At 43.3% G+C, this 19229-nt stretch overlaps 1 protein-coding gene across 5 annotated transcripts in view; it reads left to right on the top strand.

Annotated features, from left to right (window-relative positions):
• LOC110535288 (5'-AMP-activated protein kinase subunit gamma-2) overlaps positions 1–19229 on the top strand; it is a 130602-nt gene that overhangs the window by 45117 nt on the left and 66256 nt on the right. Inside the window, exon 1 of one of the 5 annotated variants that reach the window (XM_036934905.1) lies at positions 1572–2329. The exons of the other annotated variants lie outside the window; for them this stretch is intronic. Within the exon in view, the coding sequence (XP_036790800.1) occupies positions 2230–2329 (100 nt within the window). The 5' untranslated portion in view covers positions 1572–2229. Of the gene's footprint in view, positions 1–1571; positions 2330–19229 lie in introns of those variants that run through there. 5 annotated transcript variants of the gene reach the window in all.

Genomic DNA, 19229 nt, shown 5'->3' with positions numbered 1-19229 from the left:
GTGTGATGATGTGGGAGTGCTTTGCTGGTGACACTGTCAGTGATTTATTTAGAATTCACATTTAACCATCATGGCTAACTCAGCATTCTGCAGCGATACGCCATCACATCTGATTTGCGCGTAGTGGGGCTATCATTTGTTTTTCAACAGGACAATGACCCAACACACCTCCAGGCTGTGTAAGGGCTATTTGACCAAGAAGGAGAGTGATGAAGTGCTACATCAGATGACCTGGCCTCCACAATCACCCGACCTCAACCCAATTGAGATGGTTTAGAATGAGTTGGACTGTAGAGTGAAGGAAAATCAGCCAACAAGTGCATATGTGGGAACTCCTTCAAAAGTGTTGGAAAAGCATTCCAGGTGAAGCTGGTTGATTGAATGACAAGAGTTTGCAAAGTTGTCATCAAGGCAAAGGGTGGCTTCTTTTGAAGAATCTCAAATCTAAAATATATTATGATTTGTTTAACACTTTTTTGGTTATTAGTGTTATTTCATAGTTTTGATGTCTTCACTATTATTCGTCAATGTAGAAAATAGTAAAAATAAAGAAAAACCCTTGAATGAGTAGGTGTGTCCAAGGTTTTGACTGGTGCAGACGAATCCAGTGGTACAAACAAACCCACGATGTTGAAAACAGGTTAGATGTCCAAAACACGCCGGCATCACGATGGGACTGAAGGCAATCTAAAGTTTGTAATTTCCACTTAATCATTTCAGACTTGATTTGCCCTAAAGAAAAATGTATCAACTCCTACAAAAATGTTGATGAATTATTATTCACATAATACTTCCCATTTACTGTTGAGAAGCAGGGCCAAATTATGATAGCGTATCTGTACGTACAAACCAGCTCAAGCTGAGGCTGAGAATAGAACAGTAGCTTTGAGGCAGTGTGCTGCTCTTCCATGCAGAATGCTCAACCTTTTGCTTTCGTGAGAAATTATGAAATTAATTAGTCCACACACACGCACACACACTAAACTGTGATGGTGGAAAAGGAGGTACTGTGTCATTATGCTTAATGTCTCCTAAGCTTTGGGGTTTTACAAAGGTGTTATTAGTGATGATCTCCCTGAACAAAATTATCTCCACAGGTGGTCTTGTTCAAGGTAAAAATCCTCGGGACCACCCGGGCTTTGGCTTTGTATAACCAGCCAGGTAGTTCCCAGCACACCTTTTTGTTCTCACACTGATCTGTGGTCTGTCTGTACCTTACAGGTAGCGATGTGCATTCGTGGGGCATGAGCTTAATCCATGCATTACTGTGTGCACATATCGGTTAACAGACATCTTATTATCCTCTCATGATAGTAGAACTCTTAATCAGCAGAGGAAGTTCTGTAATAAATCACCACGTTATACTGCTAGGAACCTGTCAACACAGGCACATGCCAGAAAAGCGCTACGCAGGGAAGTTGTGAGAGAGAGATGGAGAGTTCCAGAATAACAGGAGAGTAGAAGCAGTAGGGAGGGTGGGTTGGCAGGGCTTTGCTCAGAGCCAATCAACTGTCAGAGAAAAAGAGTGTGTTTGTGTGTGTGTGAGAGGGAGCGAGATTAGTCCCCTTTTAGCAGCCTCTCTGTGATGCTGCCTATTTTAAAGGGACAACACACACTGCAGACAGCTGCACATGACAATCTACAGCAGCACGGACTCTTGCTGCTGGACGCCTGTGGACCAGATCTAACAAAGATTCAAAGAGAGGGAGGTAGAACGAGAAAGCGAGAGCTAGAAAAAGATAGAGAGAGCGAGGAAGCTCCAGGGAAATGAGAACAGAACTCTTTGTCTTGAAAAGTGTGTTTAAGAGGAATCGCTACTGAAAGTTTATATGAGAGGCCAGCTCTCCTCTGGGGAGTGAAGCTTTCAGCCTGGCTGGCTACTTTCTTGCTCTTCCTTCAGATGTTTCTACTGTGAACTATTTGGCTGGCTCACATCTCCAGTCTCTCCACACTGTCTATGTTGTAGAGTACCCCTGGGACCATTCACGTGGATTGACGGTCACTACTCAGCACTGTCCTTGGATCAGTTTTGCACAGCTCCTAAAGGAGAAGATTTACCTGGCTGGCCTGAGCTAGGATCAGATTATCTTGGAGTGCGGATTTTGCGAGAAGGGGAACATTGAAGCTTGAATAGGGTCTTGTTCAGGCTTGATTGAATCCGATAACTCCTATTTAATCGGATATGTTATACTTGGGTTTATACACTATACTTGTGTCCCATCGTGCCCCATGAAGCGATTTGGGAGCCTGAGGGCGAGCAAGAAGAAGAAGGAGCCAGACAGACGGACAGGGAGGAGGCAGTCCGAGCCCCACGGCCTCTTGAGAAACAGTAAGCGGGCAGCATTTGTAGACACACTAATACCAATATGTACTTAAACAGTTACATGTGTTTTAGTAGCCGAAGGTTATTCATGAATGCTAAAACTGTGTTAAGTCTTTAGAAAAGTGTAAGTGTGTGAGTTTGCTTGGATCTAACATCAAAGTCCATTGTTTTCTCAAGTAGTTGATGTGATGACTGATGTGATACTGGAAGGCTTGGAAGCCTAAAATGTTATGATGTCCCCAGAGGGTTGCTAACATGAAAAGCCAGGGAGCAAGACAGAGTTTCTATTGAGGGTGAAATAAGGAAATTGTAACCATTAAGGCAGATCAATGATATGTTACTGTAACATAGGGGAAGAAAATGGTTTCATTTGGCCAAAATATAAATAAATACATTTATTGTGTGAGCTCCTTTACTTTGCCAAACGCCATAAAGCTTACAGCTAATTCGTAGCTGTTGTGGAAATTCTCCACCGGGATAGACTGCAGAAACAGTCCCTGTTTTGATTCTTGCAAGCCCAGATATTTTGGGCCTGATCTCAACTCAGGGTGGTGCACTTTCACTGTGGCTGTAGAGCACATTTCCTAGATTGTCTGTCCTCCTTTGGATTGATACTGAGCTCTCTAACGACCTTGCACAGTGAGGAAAGGAAAGGATACACTCCTTCCACACACACACACACACACACACGCACATGCACACGCACACACACGCACACGCACACGCACACGCATACACACTTATTTTTAACGTCAGGGAATGAAATATGGTTCGGATTAGGTATTGTAAACTAAAACCAGCCATTTACGTAATCACCATGGCTGCTCTGCTGCCTGTCAATGAGAATGGAGTGACAGATTACAGTGTGAAAGCCAGAGATTACAGTGTGAAAGCCAGAGATTACAGTGTGAAAACCAGAGATTACAGTGTGAAAGCCAGAGATTACAGTGTGAAAGCCAGAGATTACAGTGTGAAAGCCAGAGATTACAGGATGACTTCTGGAGATGGCTATCTCAGAATAACAGCCAAATTCAGACTGCACAGACAATTGCTATTTTGATGTTATGCTGAGGATTTTTAGATTCACATTTAAAAGTGGAATTGCGGTAATTCAGTATAAAGCACATGGTAGTGTTCATTACAGATTTTTAACAAAGTTTTGAGCTAAATTTTGCGTTTCTTTTTGGACAAGTTCTTGTAGTCCCGACCTGTTTCTGTCCGTTTTCTTCGTCCGGTCCTATTGAACAGGACCCAGGTGTTTCAGTCTAAGAGGAAACTCTACACATTTTGCCTTGCTGTGGGGTTGAAGGCGTGAGGTGACTCTTAAAGCATCGCTCAACTTGTCATTGTACCCCTGACCTGCCAGCTGTCACAAGTGGATGCAGGAGGTATGGAATGTAGCCATCTGTCATATTATAACACACACACACAAACACACTGTAAGGTGTTGTGTTTGGCACGTGACAAATAAATTAGATTTGAACCACAGTTTAACGTTCCCTCAACGCTATCAAAGGTTGTGATGGATTGACTGTCAGGTGTTTACATGTCTGTAATGGAATTAAGCAATGCAATTCAATGTAAAATGTGCCAGGAATGATGGCCTACATCAGCCAAACCTGGGCTTATTAAATGCCTCTTGGGCCCAGCCCCTGACTCACACAATTGACCAGTCACATTTACTTTTTATACAGTTTATTTATTTATTTTTATGAATCAGTTACCCAATCAAGGCAGGACACCCCCAGTTACCCTCCTCCTCTCCTCCCTCCATCTGATGATTAGCAGAGTTGCAGCAGGTTGTCTACACTCATTGAGAGTGGCAGCAGGTTGTCTACACTCATTGAGAGTGGCAGCAGGTTGTCTACACTCATTGAGAGTTGCAGCAGGTTGTCTACACTCATTGAGAGTGGCAGCAGGTTGTCTACACTCATTGAGAGTGGCAGCAGGTTGTCTACACTCATTGAGACTGGCAGCAGATTGTCTACACTCATTGAGAGTGGCAGCAGGTTGTCTACACTCATTGAGAGTGGCAGCAGGTTGTCTACAATCATTGAGAGTGGCAGCAGGTTGTCTACGCTCATTGAGACTGGCAGCAGGTTGTCTACACTCATTGAGAGTGGCAGCAGGTTGTCTACACTCATTGAGAGTGGCAGCAGGTTGTCTACACTCATTGAGAGTTGCAGCAGGTTATCTACACTCATTGAGAGTGGCAGCAGGTTGTCTACACTCATTGAGAGTGGCAGCAGGTTGTCTACACTCATTGAGACTGGCAGCAGGTTGTCTACACTCATTGAGAGTGGCAGCAGGTTGTCTACACTCATTGAGAGTGGCAGCAGGTTGTCTACACTCATTGAGAGTGGCAGCAGGTTGTCTACACTCATTGAGAGTGGCAGCAGGTTGTCTACACTCCTTGAGAATTGCAGCAGGTTGTCTACACTCATTGAGAGTGGCAGCAGGTTGTCTACACTCATTGAGAGTGGCAGCAGGTTGTCTACACTCATTGAGAGTGGCAGCAGGTTGTCTACACTCATTGAGAGTGGCAGCAGGTTGTCTACACTCATTGAGAGTGGCAGCAGGTTGTCTACACTCATTGAGAGTGGCAGCAGGTTGTCTACACTCATTGAGAGTGGCAGCAGGTTGTCTACACTCATTGAGAGTGGCAGCAGGTTGTCTACACTCCTTGAGAATTGCAGCAGGTTGTCTACACTCATTGAGAGTGGCAGCAGGTTGTCTACACTCATTGAGAGTGGCAGCAGGTTGTCTACACTCATTGAGAGTGGCAGCAGGTTGTCTACACTCATTGAGAGTGGCAGCAGGTTGTCTACACTCATTGAGAGTGGCAGCAGGTTGTCTACACTCATTGAGAGTGGCAGCAGGTTGTCTACACTCATTGAGAGTTGCAGCAGGTTGTCTACACTCCTTGAGAATTGCAGCAGGTTGTCTACACTCATTGTGAGTGGCAGCAGGTTGTCTACGCTCATTGAGACTGGCAGCAGGTTGTCTACACTCATTGAGAGTGGCAGCAGGTTGTCTACACTCATTGAGAGTGGCAGCAGGTTGTCTACACTCATTGAGAGTTGCAGCAGGTTGTCTACACTCATTGAGAGTGGCAGCAGGTTGTCTACACTCATTGAGACTGGCAGCAGGTTGTCTACACTCATTGAGAGTGGCAGCAGGTTGTCTACACTCATTGAGAGTGGCAGCAGGTTGTCTACACTCATTGAGAGTGGCAGCAGGTTGTCTACACTCATTGAGAGTGGCAGCAGGTTGTCTACACTCATTGAGAGTGGCAGCAGGTTGTCTACACTCATTGAGAATTGCAGCAGGTTGTCTACACTCATTGAGAGTGGCAGCAGGTTGTCTACACTCATTGAGAGTGGCAGCAGGTTGTCTACACTCATTGAGAGTTGCAGCAGGTTGTCTACACTCATTGAGAGTGGCAGCAGGTTGTCTACACTCATTGAGAGTGGCAGCAGGTTGTCTACACTCATTGAGAGTGGCAGCAGGTTGTCTACACTCATTGAGAGTGGCAGCAGGTTGTCTACACTCCTTGAGAATTGCAGCAGGTTGTCTACACTCATTGAGAGTGGCAGCAGGTTGTCTACACTCATTGAGACTGGCAGCAGGTTGTCTACACTCATTGAGAGTGGCAGCAGGTTGTCTACACTCATTGAGAGTGGCAGCAGGTTGTCTACACTCATTGAGAGTGGCAGCAGGTTGTCTACACTCATTGAGAGTGGCAGCAGGTTGTCTACACTCATTGAGAGTTGCAGCAGGTTGTCTACACTCCTTGAGAATTGCAGCAGGTTGTCTACACTCATTGAGAGTGGCAGCAGGTTGTCTACACTCATTGAGAGTTGCAGCAGGTTGTCTACACTCATTGAGAGTGTCAGGAGAGTGGGCTCCTGAATCCTCCGGTGGTTGGCGGTTGCAGTAAAAAAACATTTAGAATAAAAAAATATATATATATACGGTATACATTTCCTTTATTTTGATGCATTTACTTCTACCTCTCGCCACGGGTCTGGGTCCAGGGGCTTCAGTCCCGGTAAGCCCCTGCATTAATCCGGCCCTGCTGACATGAAGTAGATTTGATTGATATCCCCCTCCTTCGTTGTCTTGAAACGACCCAGCTCAGAAGTTCTTAAAACATCATGATGATCACCTCAGTATGTAAACATGTCAAACATGCTCCATAAGATATGAGGCATTACATCTAGTCACGCATTCTAAGCTCTTTGAGCCTTCAAATAGCCTCCACAACTGAAAAATGGCCAAACACAGAGAGCTTTTAAAGAACCTTTTGGATCAACTTTACTCATCACAGGGCTGGCACTTGAACATTTTGGTCTATTTTCTGCCTCGACATTGTGGATGGCAACACTCCATTATAGTAACAAAAGTAGGGTTGTGTTCATTAGAGGCACTAAACTGAAGAAATTTGAGTAAAACAGCAAGGAACTACCTGGAACTGATACGAAATGCTCATAGTTATTAAGTTCTGCATCACATACTGCATGCACTGATTCTTTCTTTACAGCCTTTCCTCTCCTCTAGTTTTAGAAAGTGAAATGTTTGAATACATTCATTTTTAGACTGTCCATTGTTTGGTTTGAGCAACGGGTGCCATAACCCTGACTCGTAAGACTTCACAACAGTCTTGTCTGTGTTCACAGATTGCAGTTAGAATGTCATCTGGATTTAATCCAAACTGGCAACCAGGTGTTTTCAGGAAAATTCAAAACTGCATTAATCCTGCACTACACAGAATGTATCCACTTGAGTTCTGTTTCACATGGATGAATGCAGTTGTTGTCTGACCTCAGTAGGTGGCACTGTTGACTTCCTTAGCAATTTGAATATCTACTTTTTTTTTCAAAAGCAGCCAAAATGTTTATAATTTATACAGAGCATGTTGGTGCAAGCCTGTGAAAGAGGGTACTGTTCCATGTTTAGTATAATGTGGTCAGGGTATTTACACACTTTAAAACAGCACCACTTTCCTGTCTGGCTGTCATATACAGTTGAAGTCGGAAATTTACATACACCTTAGCCAACTATATTTAAACTCAGTTTTTCACAATTCCTGACATTTAATCTGTCACGATCGTCCTAGTGAGGAGACCAAAGCGCAGCGCTGTGTGAATGCATACTTTTAATGAATGACGAAAAAAACACGAAGTACAACACAAACAAAACAAACAAGACCGCTATCGAAACTGAGTGTTAACATGCAACATCACATAGACAATAACCCACGAAATACCCAAAGAAGATGGCTGCCTAAATATGGTTCCCAATCAGAAACAACGATAAACAGCTGCCTCTAATTGAGAACCAATCTAGGCAACCATAGACATACATAAACACCTAGATGGTAAACAACCCCATAAACCTACAAAAGCCCTAGACAGTACAAAAACACATACATTACCCATGTCACACCCTGACCTAACCAAAATATTTAAAGAAAACAAAGAATACTCAGGTCAGGGTGTGACATAATCCTAGTAACAATTCCCTGTCTTAGGTCAGTTAGGATCACCACTTTATTTTAAGAATGTGAAATGTCAGAATAATAGTAGAGAGAAATTAAATTGTTTAACTTGGGTCAAATGTTTTGGGTAGCCTTCTATTTTTGTTTCATTAGACCAGAGGACATTTCTCCAAAAAGTATGATCTTTTTCCCAATGTGCAGTTTCAAACCGTAGTCTGGCTTTTTTTATGTCGGTTTGGAGAAGTGGCTTCTTCCTTGCTGAGCGGCCTTTCAGGTTATGTCGATATATTACTTGTTTTATTGTGGATATAGATACTTTTGTGTTTATACATGGTGTTTATACTTGCGTACTATTGTTTGTACAGATGAATGTGGTACCTTTAGGTGTTTGGAAAAACAAATTCAGAGGTCTTGGCTGATTTATTTAGATTTTTCCATGATGTCAAGCAAAGAGGCACTGAGTTTGAAGGTAGGTCTTGAAATACATCCACAGGTACACCTCCAGTTGACTCAAATTATGTCAATTAGGCTATCAGAAGCTTCTAAAGCCATGACATCATTTTCTGTAATTTTCCAAGCTGTTTAAAGGCACAGCCAACTTATTGTATGTAAACGTCTGGCCCACTGGAATTGTGATACAGGGAATTATAAGTGAAATAACCTGTCTGTGAACAATTGTTGGAAAAATGGCTTGTGTCATAAATAAAGTAGACATCCTAACCGACTTGCCAAAACTATAGTTTCTTAACAAGAAATTTGTGGAGTGGTTGAAGAACGAGTTTTAATGACTCCAACCTAAGTGTATGTAAACTTCCGACTTCAACTGTATCTAATGGCACAGGTATGACGGGCCAAGTGCAAAGCTCTTTGAGGAATGACATTGGTTGGCAAGTCAGACTCATATGGAAACACTTAGGATAGTGTCATTGATTGATTAGTCAATCCACTGATTTATTGATCGCATTTCTTCTTATGATGTTGGGTGTCAGGTACCCTAGTGGTTAGAACGTTGGGCCAGTAACTGAAAGGTTGCTTGATTGAATCCCTGAGCTGACAAGGTAAAAATCTGGCATTCTGCCCCTGAACAAGGCAGTTCATCCACTGCCCCCCCCCCCCCCCCCCCCTAGGCTGTCATTGTAAATACGAATTTGTTCTTAACTGACTTGCCTAGTTAAATAAAGGTATAAAACAAAAAGGTTAAATAAAATAAAAAATTTAAATGATCACATAATTTGTCATTTAAGCAATAAGGCCAGAGGGTGTGTGATATATCCCCCAGAGTGGCGCAGCAGTCTAAGGCCCTGCATCTTAGTGCTAGAGGCTTACTACAGACCCTGGTTCGATCATGGGCTGTGTCAAAACTGGCCGTGATTGGGAGTCCCGTAGGGCAGCGCACAATTGGCCCAGTGTCGTTAGGGGAGGGTTTGGCCGGGGTAGGCCGTCATTGTAAAGTAAGAATTTGTTCTTAACTGACTTGCCTAGTTAAATGAAGATTAAATAAAAATGGCCAATATACCACAGCTAAGGGCTGTTCTTACTCAACGAGTAGTGCCTTTATACAGCCCTTAGCCGTGGTATATTGGCCATATACCACAAACCCCCGTGGTGCCTTATTGCTATTATAAACTGGTTACCAACGTAATTAGAGCAGTAAAAATACATGTTTTGTCATACCCGTGGTACATGGTGTGATAATTTGTTCAGGTCAGTATCAGTTTCTGATCTAAACGTTGTCAATAAAGTGGTGAATTGGGAGCTTTAACAGTGTGGGGGCCTTCTTGTTCTATAGTACTATTCTTTATTAACCCAACACCTTTTTTTTAAGGATGTGCTTATGACCACAAACTATACCATGGCTGTCAGCCAATCAGCATTTAGGGATCGAACCACCCAGTTTATAATATAATTTAGGTTACAGTAGTTATGTCAAATCAAAAGAAGTGCCCTCACATCACAGTTGATCTCAGTCTATCAACTTTCATCTAGAAGCTTTCATGTGGATTTCAAGGCTCTAAAACCCAGTGTTGAGAGAAAATAACATACACTGTCATTTATTTACCTTTTTTAACACAACGGCAGCCATCACCATCAAAGAGCTTCCATTCAGCTATATGTGGCTATGAGTGTATGTATTGAGCATTTTCCCCATCACTAGTGATTCATGTCTAGCTCTGGGCAAAGTCAAAGCAGAAGGACTTTCATACTGTAGGTCTGAATGGGTGACCAATGACCACTCATCCAAATGATTGGATGTCAAGAATATGCCAGCAGTATTTCTCCCTTGTAAAACACTGGAGGTGTCTCATGGACAAGTGTGTGTGTGTGTGTGTGTGTGTATAAAAATAACTGTCATATCAGGTTCTGTTTTGGTTTACACTGTTCTGCCCACCCTGCAATGCATGCTGGTACACCCCACTGATTGCTCTAGCCTCTCTCTGTCACCTTACTAGACACTGTCGCAGATGGCAACTCCCTAAGAGCTCTGGCTCTCTCTCACACTCTGTTTCCATGGTTTCCTCACACCATGACATCCCATGATGCAACATGTTGATTGTCTGGAACTGTGATCAAATAAAAACCCTAGGGTTATTTGATTTCTAAGTCGCTAGTTTGTTTTAAGTGTGACACTTTAGGTGTGTTGTATATCGTTGCAGAAATAATGGAACCAAAGTAATTGTTAGTTAAACGTAGGCCAACCACAACCCTGACACTCCAAATGGATTATGAACTGTCATAGAACAAAACAATTGTATATCTCTGTCCGTTTGTATTGCCCCTTTTCCCAAAGTCACTTTACTTTGTCCAAGACAGTAGGTTTATTATTTGATCAGCTGGCGGGGGCTTCAGGGGAACTGTGCTTATTGATCATCTCCATCTGGTTGATGAAGTAACTTCGACACATCAAGTACCAGATACATATCTATGAAGAGGCACACAAGGTATTCACAAATAGCTCTTTTGCTAGCCAGTGAGTTCGCACAGCTACATTTCAGTACATAGAAATGTGTTGTTTATATGCCCGTCCAATGTCAAGTGTATGGTACAAAAGATTAGACTTTTTGGTGGTGGGTCGAGTGTCACTTGCACAGGAAAATGATGCCGAAATGGAGTGAGAGAAAAGTCTTTGTTCAAGTGAAAAACTTAACCTCCGTAATTGTCAGTGAAGAGGACACTTAAAACCAGCCCTTCAAAGGGCCCTTTGAAATGTGTAAAGTGCTCTTTAGTAGAGTTCAATTGGTGCCACTGCCATTCACATGTATTAACTGTTTAATGTGTTCATAATGTTTTATAGTATGTTTATAATTCCGTCAGTGTGGAATTTATTAACATCTTAAAAGATACAACAAGACGGAATCGGATATAAAATCGATATAGATACTACAGTGAGAGAGTGGCATAGGGACATGGACGCAGATATTAAACCTGAGAGAGATGGAGGTAGAGATACTGACACACCAAGAGAGACATGGGGGGCAGCAGACTGTCGTTAGTGTCAGACAAGCCAGACGCAAGCTGTGAGAGTGTGAGGCTAGCAGATGTTTCACAGATCACAACCATGGCGAGAAGAATCATTCCAGATGAGTCCACAGGTGGAAGCCATCATAGCACAGTACCCAGCTAGCATGTTTCTTAAAAGTTGTGGGAAAGTACGTTTTTGGTTTGCCATTGGTTCTGGGGACATAGTCGTACGTTTCCTGACGGTAAAACAAAACTTTTTTTTTTTAATATTCTGAGAATGGAAATAAAATGTTTGCCTGTTCTAGAAAAATAAATCTTTAGGTTGCAGGAAGGTTCTGATAACGTTTTATTATGGTTCTCTGAAAGTTATCCTGGGAGTTTTTTTTTTAACATTCTGAGAACAGAAATGATACGTTATTTGAAAGTAATTAAATAACGTTCTGAGAACATTCTCTAAATGTTGTGAATGTTTTGAATGAAATGTAAAGATTATTTGGAGGTTTTTGAATAACTTCCTTAAAACCTTTGCTGAATGTTTCAATAAGATTGCTAGCTTAGGTTAACTGTTTTTGAACTCCAAGCACAGATAGGACACATGGAAATTAATTTGCTTAGGCATTAATCATGCAAACACATAGATTTTTTTTATTGTGACAAGGTGTCAGTGATATTCAAACCTATGATCTTCTGTTTTCTCTCCATGGAATTAGTCCACTGCTCCACCAGGACAGAACTAGCATGCCATGTTATTTTGTTTCACTCATCAAAATCTGTTCATTTTAGTGTATTCAATTAGACCCCATTTCAAAAGAAACAAGCACTCATTAAGATCAGGTGTGGCCAATTAGTGGGCACAGCCAACACACCTCAACTCACTTGACAAGATGGAGGACAGAGTTTTGTTGATGCTGAGAACGGAATTTATGTCTTTGAATAACATTCTTAGAACGTTTTTTGAACATTACTAATGTTGTCTTGTGGTTTTTATGGAATGTTTTCTTAATTTTCTGAGAACATGACTTTAAATAGAACCATGAGGAAACCTGTAGGAAACGTTATGCTGAGGTACTGAAATTCCCACCTAAGAAGCATGTGGTTCTCAGAACGTTATGTTCTAGTTGGGTGTCCTGCACAATTCCCAGAACGTTGTGGGAAGGTTTAATGAAAGATAACCATAGGAAAACCACGCCCTCACCAAGCAAGCTCTTAGAAACACGTGTTTCTCAGAACATTATGTGCTAGCTGAGCATCCTGCACCATTCCCATAGCATTATGAGAAGGTTGCATGCAAAATAATCATAGGACAACCACACTCTCATCAAGCACTAAGAAACATATGGTTCTCAGAACATTTGGTGCTAGCTGAGCATCCTGCACCATTCCCATAGCATTATGAGAAGGTTGCATGCAAAATAATCATAGGACAACCACACTCTCATCAAGCACTAAGAAACATATGGTTCTCAGAACGTTATCTGCTAGCTGGGTAAAACCTATTACCTACATTTCCAGTGGTTGGCTTGCTACATAGCAGACAAGCTGTCATTTCATGCAATTAACCTTTTGTGATTACCCAGGTAATCCAACATGTAGCACACATTATTAAAAAGACGGACAAGATGCCAGATCAGGAGTTAATGTGACATTTTTGTGGGAAGCCAACCCCTTAAATTAAATGACTGGCTGCTGGACAGACACATGGCTGGCTGGCTGGCAGGCTGGCAGGCAGACTGGGAAGCAATGGCTGCTGACTGGAACCAGTAGGCTTTGTCGATGAGGTTCAAAGTGGTGCTCCGGGAGGCGGAAGGTTAATCAATCTGACATGGAGCGGGCAAAGGTTAAGTACTGTACCCCTCACTAGAGGGAAGGCTTCATTCAGTAAGACAGTTGCGGAAGATAGAGTTCAAAATCCTGTTTTCCTTTCTATGTGACACATTGTATATCGGATTCCCTTCACTCAACGCAGCCTGCTGGCTAGGATAAATCTGTTCAAACTCACAAACAATTAGCTTTCTGTATGAACGATTATTCAAACATAAAGATTTCTCCCCAGATCCCACCGTCACACATTGCTACTTGATAGGCATTCATTCAGGGGGGAGTTTTTATGCGTTGACAGCGAGTGTTCACCAATACTGTAATCAGAGCATAAGTAATCGAGTTATGCCCTCAGCTTGTATTGTTGATGTAATTGTAAAATATCTAATTTAGCGCTGGTCTGATGCGTGATCTTACTGTGAGCTCAGAGGACTGTGAGATAATCCTGTTTGCCAAAAGTGGTTCAACTCATTTGTTTTTAAATACGATTTGAATGGCATGTTTTATTGTTTCGCAGAGGACAAAGCAGAATCTGCTTTAGAAGAATGTTGTTCATCTGACCAGAATATTATTCAGAATATTGATTTTGACTTCTAAGAGATCATGTACACTTAATCCACCACAAGGAGCTCGCTTTTCCATGATTCAGGCGGTTTCAGGCGGTTTATCCAAATCGTTGTGAAGTCTTTATGGAGAAGAAAATTATGACATTTAGAGTAATCCAAAATATCATTATAATTAGATAGCCAAAATGTTTTATCTTTGTGTGTGTGTGTGTGTGTGCACGTGTATGTCCATGTCTGCATGTTTGTGAGTGAGTGTGTGTGTGTCAGTACTCTGATGTCACCTGGTGTTTCTCATTTCTCATATGTTGCCATGGAATTCAGATGATCACCATAATCATATTGCTTAGAAAATATTGAACCAATTTGGACTGGTGGATTTGTGTAAATGCAGGGTGTTGAAAGCAGACAGTATTACACTGGGCTATGTTTTATTCAAATGAGCCGCCACTCCATGTTTGTTTCTATGTGTGTGTGGTGGAGAGAGAGAGAATATGCTAATAGGGAAGCAATGCAACAGAGAGCTGTGTGTGTGTGTGTGCAAAATCTGGGGAATTGTGTGTATACATTTGGCAGAAGGGTTGTGATTCAGTAGCGCTGATGTTAATGATCCCCTGTGGGTTTACGAGGTAGAGAGAAGGATGAAGCCCACACACACACACACAAACAAAGTGGACTGCTTTTCAGATTACATCTTACTGGTGAGAGCTCTCTCCCTCCATCCCTCTCTCCCTTTAATGTTTTATTCTAGTCTAGGAAGCTGTGTACAGTGGTCAGGGCCGGCTCTAGCCTTTTGTGGGCCCTAAGTGAGATTTGGTTGGGGGGCCCCCCATTTTGCAGGCAAAACCCTCTTGACGGGGGACAGAAAAATGTACGTTGTAAAGTATATTTCCTGCAATTCTACACATTTTCCCATGGAGAGCAGGCAAAATGTTCCAGTTTTAAAGCAAACGTTCTTGCAATTCTACACATTTTGCTTACATGCTGCCCACACTGCTCGCGTTACGTGCGTCAATGAGTGTCTGCGTAGGCCAGGCGCTAAAATATAACTTGCTTCTATTTTGAAGCTTGATGCGCTGAAAATCCTGCCTCTCCCATCTCCTCATTGGTTTTTAAGCGCTTATACCCACGTCGGTGATTGAAAGATGAACTGAGGTCCACACTCCTGTTCAGTTGGTGGTGGTAATGCACCTTAAAGTTGGGTGCCAACCGCCATATAAAGTCCACAGAAGAAGAAGAGGAAGAAGACAACTGAAGGAGGAGAGATTACTAGAAACTAACTAGGTTTCCCCTTTTATCTGTTGATTAATTGTCGGAGTAGAGAACACACACAATTTTGTGGGACTCAAAATGGGTCAAAATTCTACAAAGATCCAGATGGCCATGAACGTTTCTTGTGTTTTGATCTGTCCCCAAATTAATATAGTTGGTTCAGAGTTCGTTCGAAATTTCAACCTGCGTGTCCTGATCGTGTCTGGTGTGGATGGACAAAATCAATATGCGCAAGATGGTGCACGCAGATGCACACACATGCCCGTGCTAGTCAGAATTTTAGACTTATGCCATGTTAATGATATCTGAGGGAGAGTGACTAACAAAATCAATGGGTGGGCCCTGGAGGTCAAGGGCCCTGTGCATGTGCTTTTCTGGTCGGTATTTGGTCATGATTACTACAAGTTTAGATAGTCTAGCCAGCTAACTTACAATTCAATAAATTGTAACGGGTCAGGTGACAGAGGAATGGATGAGACTGAGGCAGGAATTCCTTTAATCACAAAGTGGTATATTTACTGGGTAGTTTGTCTGTGCTGCACAACAAAGGAAACAGAATAACATGTATCCAATTAAATTCATAATCACAAAGGTCAAATCATAACAATCATTCTCATTATTAACATAATTAGGTAATTCAGCAATTCAGTTCGATAATATGTCAATAGGAATCGTCATTGAGTCATTTAGGCTCATAACTATTCATCATAATCATGAGAATAATAATACAAATAACTCAATCAGTTATCGGTTATTCAATCTATAATCTCCATCAGTTTGATATAACAATTGATCAGTTAATGATGTTTCATATTTGATCCTTTCAGGTTTGTCTTCATATGTACATGTCATTTCATTACATATTAACCATATATCAATTGCATAATTGGCCTGTGATGATCTGTATGGCCGGGATCTGTCACGCCCTGACCTTAGAAAGCCTTTTTTATGTCTCTTTTTGGTTTGGTCAGGGTGTAATTTGGGTGGGCATTCTATGTCCTTTATTTCTATTTGTGTTACTATGTGTTGGCCGGGTATGGTTCTCAATCAGCGACAGCTGTCTATCATTGTCTCTGATTGGGAATCATACTTAGGTAGCCCTTTCCTTTCAGTGTGGGTAGCTAACTTTGTTTGTGGGACTTGTGGCCCTGTTAAGCTTCACGGTTGTTTTGTTATTTCTTGTTTTGTTGATGACATTTTAATTAAATAAAAGAAAATGTACGCTCACCACGCTGCACCTTGGTCTACTTCCAACGACATCCGTGACAGAACTACCCACCACCAAGGGACCAAGCAGCATGGTAAGGGGGACTCATGGACTTGGGAGGAAATCCTGGACAGTAAGGGACCCTGGAGGCAGGCTGGGGAATATCGCCGTCCCAAGGAGGAGCTGGAGGCAGCAAAGGCGGAACGGCGGCGATATGAGGAGGCAAGTCAGCAAAGCAGGCACGAGAGGCAGCCCCAAACATTTTTTTGGGGGGAGCACACAGGGAGATTGGCGGAGTCAGGTTATAGACCTGAGCCAACTCCCGTGCTTACCGTGGGGAGAGAGTGACTAGTCAGGCACCAGGTTATGCGGCTCTGCGCCGTGTGTCTCCAGTGCGCTCTCATAGCCCGGTGCGCTCTCTGCAAGCTCCCCGCAGTTGACATGCTAGAGTTGGCATTCAGCCAGGAGGGATTGTGCCGGCTCAGCGCTCCTGGTCTCCGGTGCGTCTCTTCGGCCCAGGTTATACTGCGCTAGCTCTGCACACGGTATCCCCAGTTCGCCAGGAGAACCCAGTGCGGCCTGTTCCAGCTCCCTGCACGTGCCGGACTAGAGTGGGCATGCAGCCAAGAGGAGCTGGGCATGCAGCCACAGCCCGGTTCAACCTGTGCCTGCGCTCTGGAGGTGCCAGGCTAGGGTGGGCACTCTTCCACCTGGAAGAGTTGTGCCAAGGCTACGCACCAGATCTCCAGTACTCCCCCACAGCCCGGTTCATCCTGTGCCTCCTCCAATGACCAGGCATCCAGTAGGTCTCCCCAGCCTGGTTCATCCTGTGCCTCCTCCACGGACCAGGCCTCCAGTAGGTCTCCCCAGCCTGGTTCATCCTGTGCCTCCTCCACGGACCAGGCCTCCAGTAGGTCTCCCCAGCCTGGTTCATCCTGTGCCTCCTCCACGGACCAGGCCTCCAGTAGGTCTCCCCAGCCTGGTTCATCCTGTGCCTCCTCCACGGGCCAGGTCTCCAGTAGGTCTCCCCAGCCTGGTTCATCCCGTGCCTCCTCCACGGACCAGGCTTCCAGTAGGTCTCCCCAGCCTGGTGAGTCCGGTGCTTGCTCCACGGGCCAGTCCGGGGCCCGCAGCGAGGGTGCCCAGTCCGGGGCCGCAGCGAGGGTCCCCACACCAGAGGCGCCACCAAAGTGGGGTGAGCTAGAGGTGGAGCACCAGAGCCGCCTCCACGGATAGATGCCCACCCGGACCCTCCCCTATAGGTTCAGGTTTTGCGGCCTGAGTTCGCATCTTTGGGGGGGAGGTACTGTCACGCCCTGACCTGAGAGAGCCTTTTTATGTCTCTATTTTGGTTTGGACAGGGTGTGATTTGGGTGGGCATTCTATGTTTTGTTTTCTATGATTCTTTATTTCTATGTTTTGGCCGGGTATGGTTCTCAATCAGGGACAGCTGTCTATCGTTACTTCTGATTGAGAATCACACTTAGGTAGCCCTTTTTCCTTCCTTCAGTGTGAGTAGTTGACTTGTGTTAGTGGCACTTTGCCCTCGTAAGCTTCACGGTTGTTCATTATGTTGGCGTCATTATAATAAAAATAAAATGTACGCTCCACCCTGCACTTTGGTCTACTTCCAATGACGGCCGTGACATGATCATTTTCCATTTACATTATACAATAGGTTTGAAACGTGCGCTCCGCGGTAATAACTATGAACAATAACTGATGGCCCACTCTGCCGAACGCAACAGATAGTTCAGATGAAAGGGAACAGTTTCAGTGGATTTGTTGATTCAGAATGTTTGGATTAGACAGAGTTAAGGAAGAGAATGCAGCGAGGCCGGGCGACGGCGATTTCCTCCTTTTAATGAGTTGAGATCTGTCGGACATTTCCACCTGACCTAATTAAAGCGCCCCTGGCCCAGCTGAGCAAGTGGCCATGAATTAAAGGATGATTCCACCAACTCCACGGGCCTTTTCTACAATAATAATAATAATAATACATGCCATTTAGCAGACGCTTTTATCCAAATTGACTTACAAGTCATGCGTGCGTGCATACATGTTACGCTCAGGTGGTCCCAGGAATGGAATCCGCTATCCTGGTGTTGCAAGAGCCATGCTCTACCAACTGAGCTACAGAGGAGCACATTTTTAGTTTGGTTCACTTTCAATGGAGTAGATGGCTGTGTCACTTCTGGAGTTTGGCCTTGTGACCCCAATGCTGTGCTCCAATGAGCAAACCACTACTCCACCCTAATCCTACCTAATCCTATCATTTATAATAAAAAAACATTTGTCTGAATCTACTAATCCAAGGTGAGTAGAGTGTGGAATGGAACAGTATAATAATTTTTACTTTATTCAGTCATGAGTGACAAATGGGAAGGTTTTGCATTTGAGACTTACATTGGTTCCATTTTGCAAGCAACTCAATCAAACGCAACTGAAGTAGGCTATTTGAAAGAAAACAAACACTATTTTAATTCCAGTGTGAAGGAGAGTGAACAAGGGCAGAAGGAAGAGAATACTTTTTGGAAGGGAATGCAGCCCATGACTGGTACAACAAGTCCACCACAAGTCACTATGTCTATGACTAGCCACTTAAAAGTCTGGTGAAGTGCCTAGAGGATTGTATTGATTCTGCTTGGGCTCATCAAGGAAGATGTACTCCATTGTCTGCATGTCAATAAGGTCTGCGATTAGAACCTCTGGGAGTGAGCGCTGATTAGTGATACCTACTCACTGTGATCTTCTTGCTTTGTTGGATAGCCAGAAAGGAGGATGTGTGTATGCCATGCATTGGATGAAAAGGTACTAACTAGTATAACAGTAGCTCATTAGTATAACGTGGACTTTCTGTTCTCAGTTGACTGTTTGAATGTTGTGTCTGTCATTTATTTTGAAACCTCTTCTTGAACATCTCTAAGGGCTATGTTGTTATAAATGAAGATGTATGTTGATCTAGCTAGGTCCTTTTCAAACTCAGATTTGAAAGGTCGTCTCTCCTGTCTTTGTAGCAGTGTTCAGATGCTTGCTACAACAATAAAGGATTATCTTTGTTTTAAAACAAATAACTTTCCAGCTATA

This window comes from Oncorhynchus mykiss, chromosome 11 (genome assembly GCF_013265735.2).
Source record: "Oncorhynchus mykiss isolate Arlee chromosome 11, USDA_OmykA_1.1, whole genome shotgun sequence".
NCBI lineage: Eukaryota > Metazoa > Chordata > Actinopteri > Salmoniformes > Salmonidae > Oncorhynchus > Oncorhynchus mykiss.
Note: the sequence above shows the minus strand (reverse complement) of the source record. Positions and strands in the feature narration are given on the sequence as shown.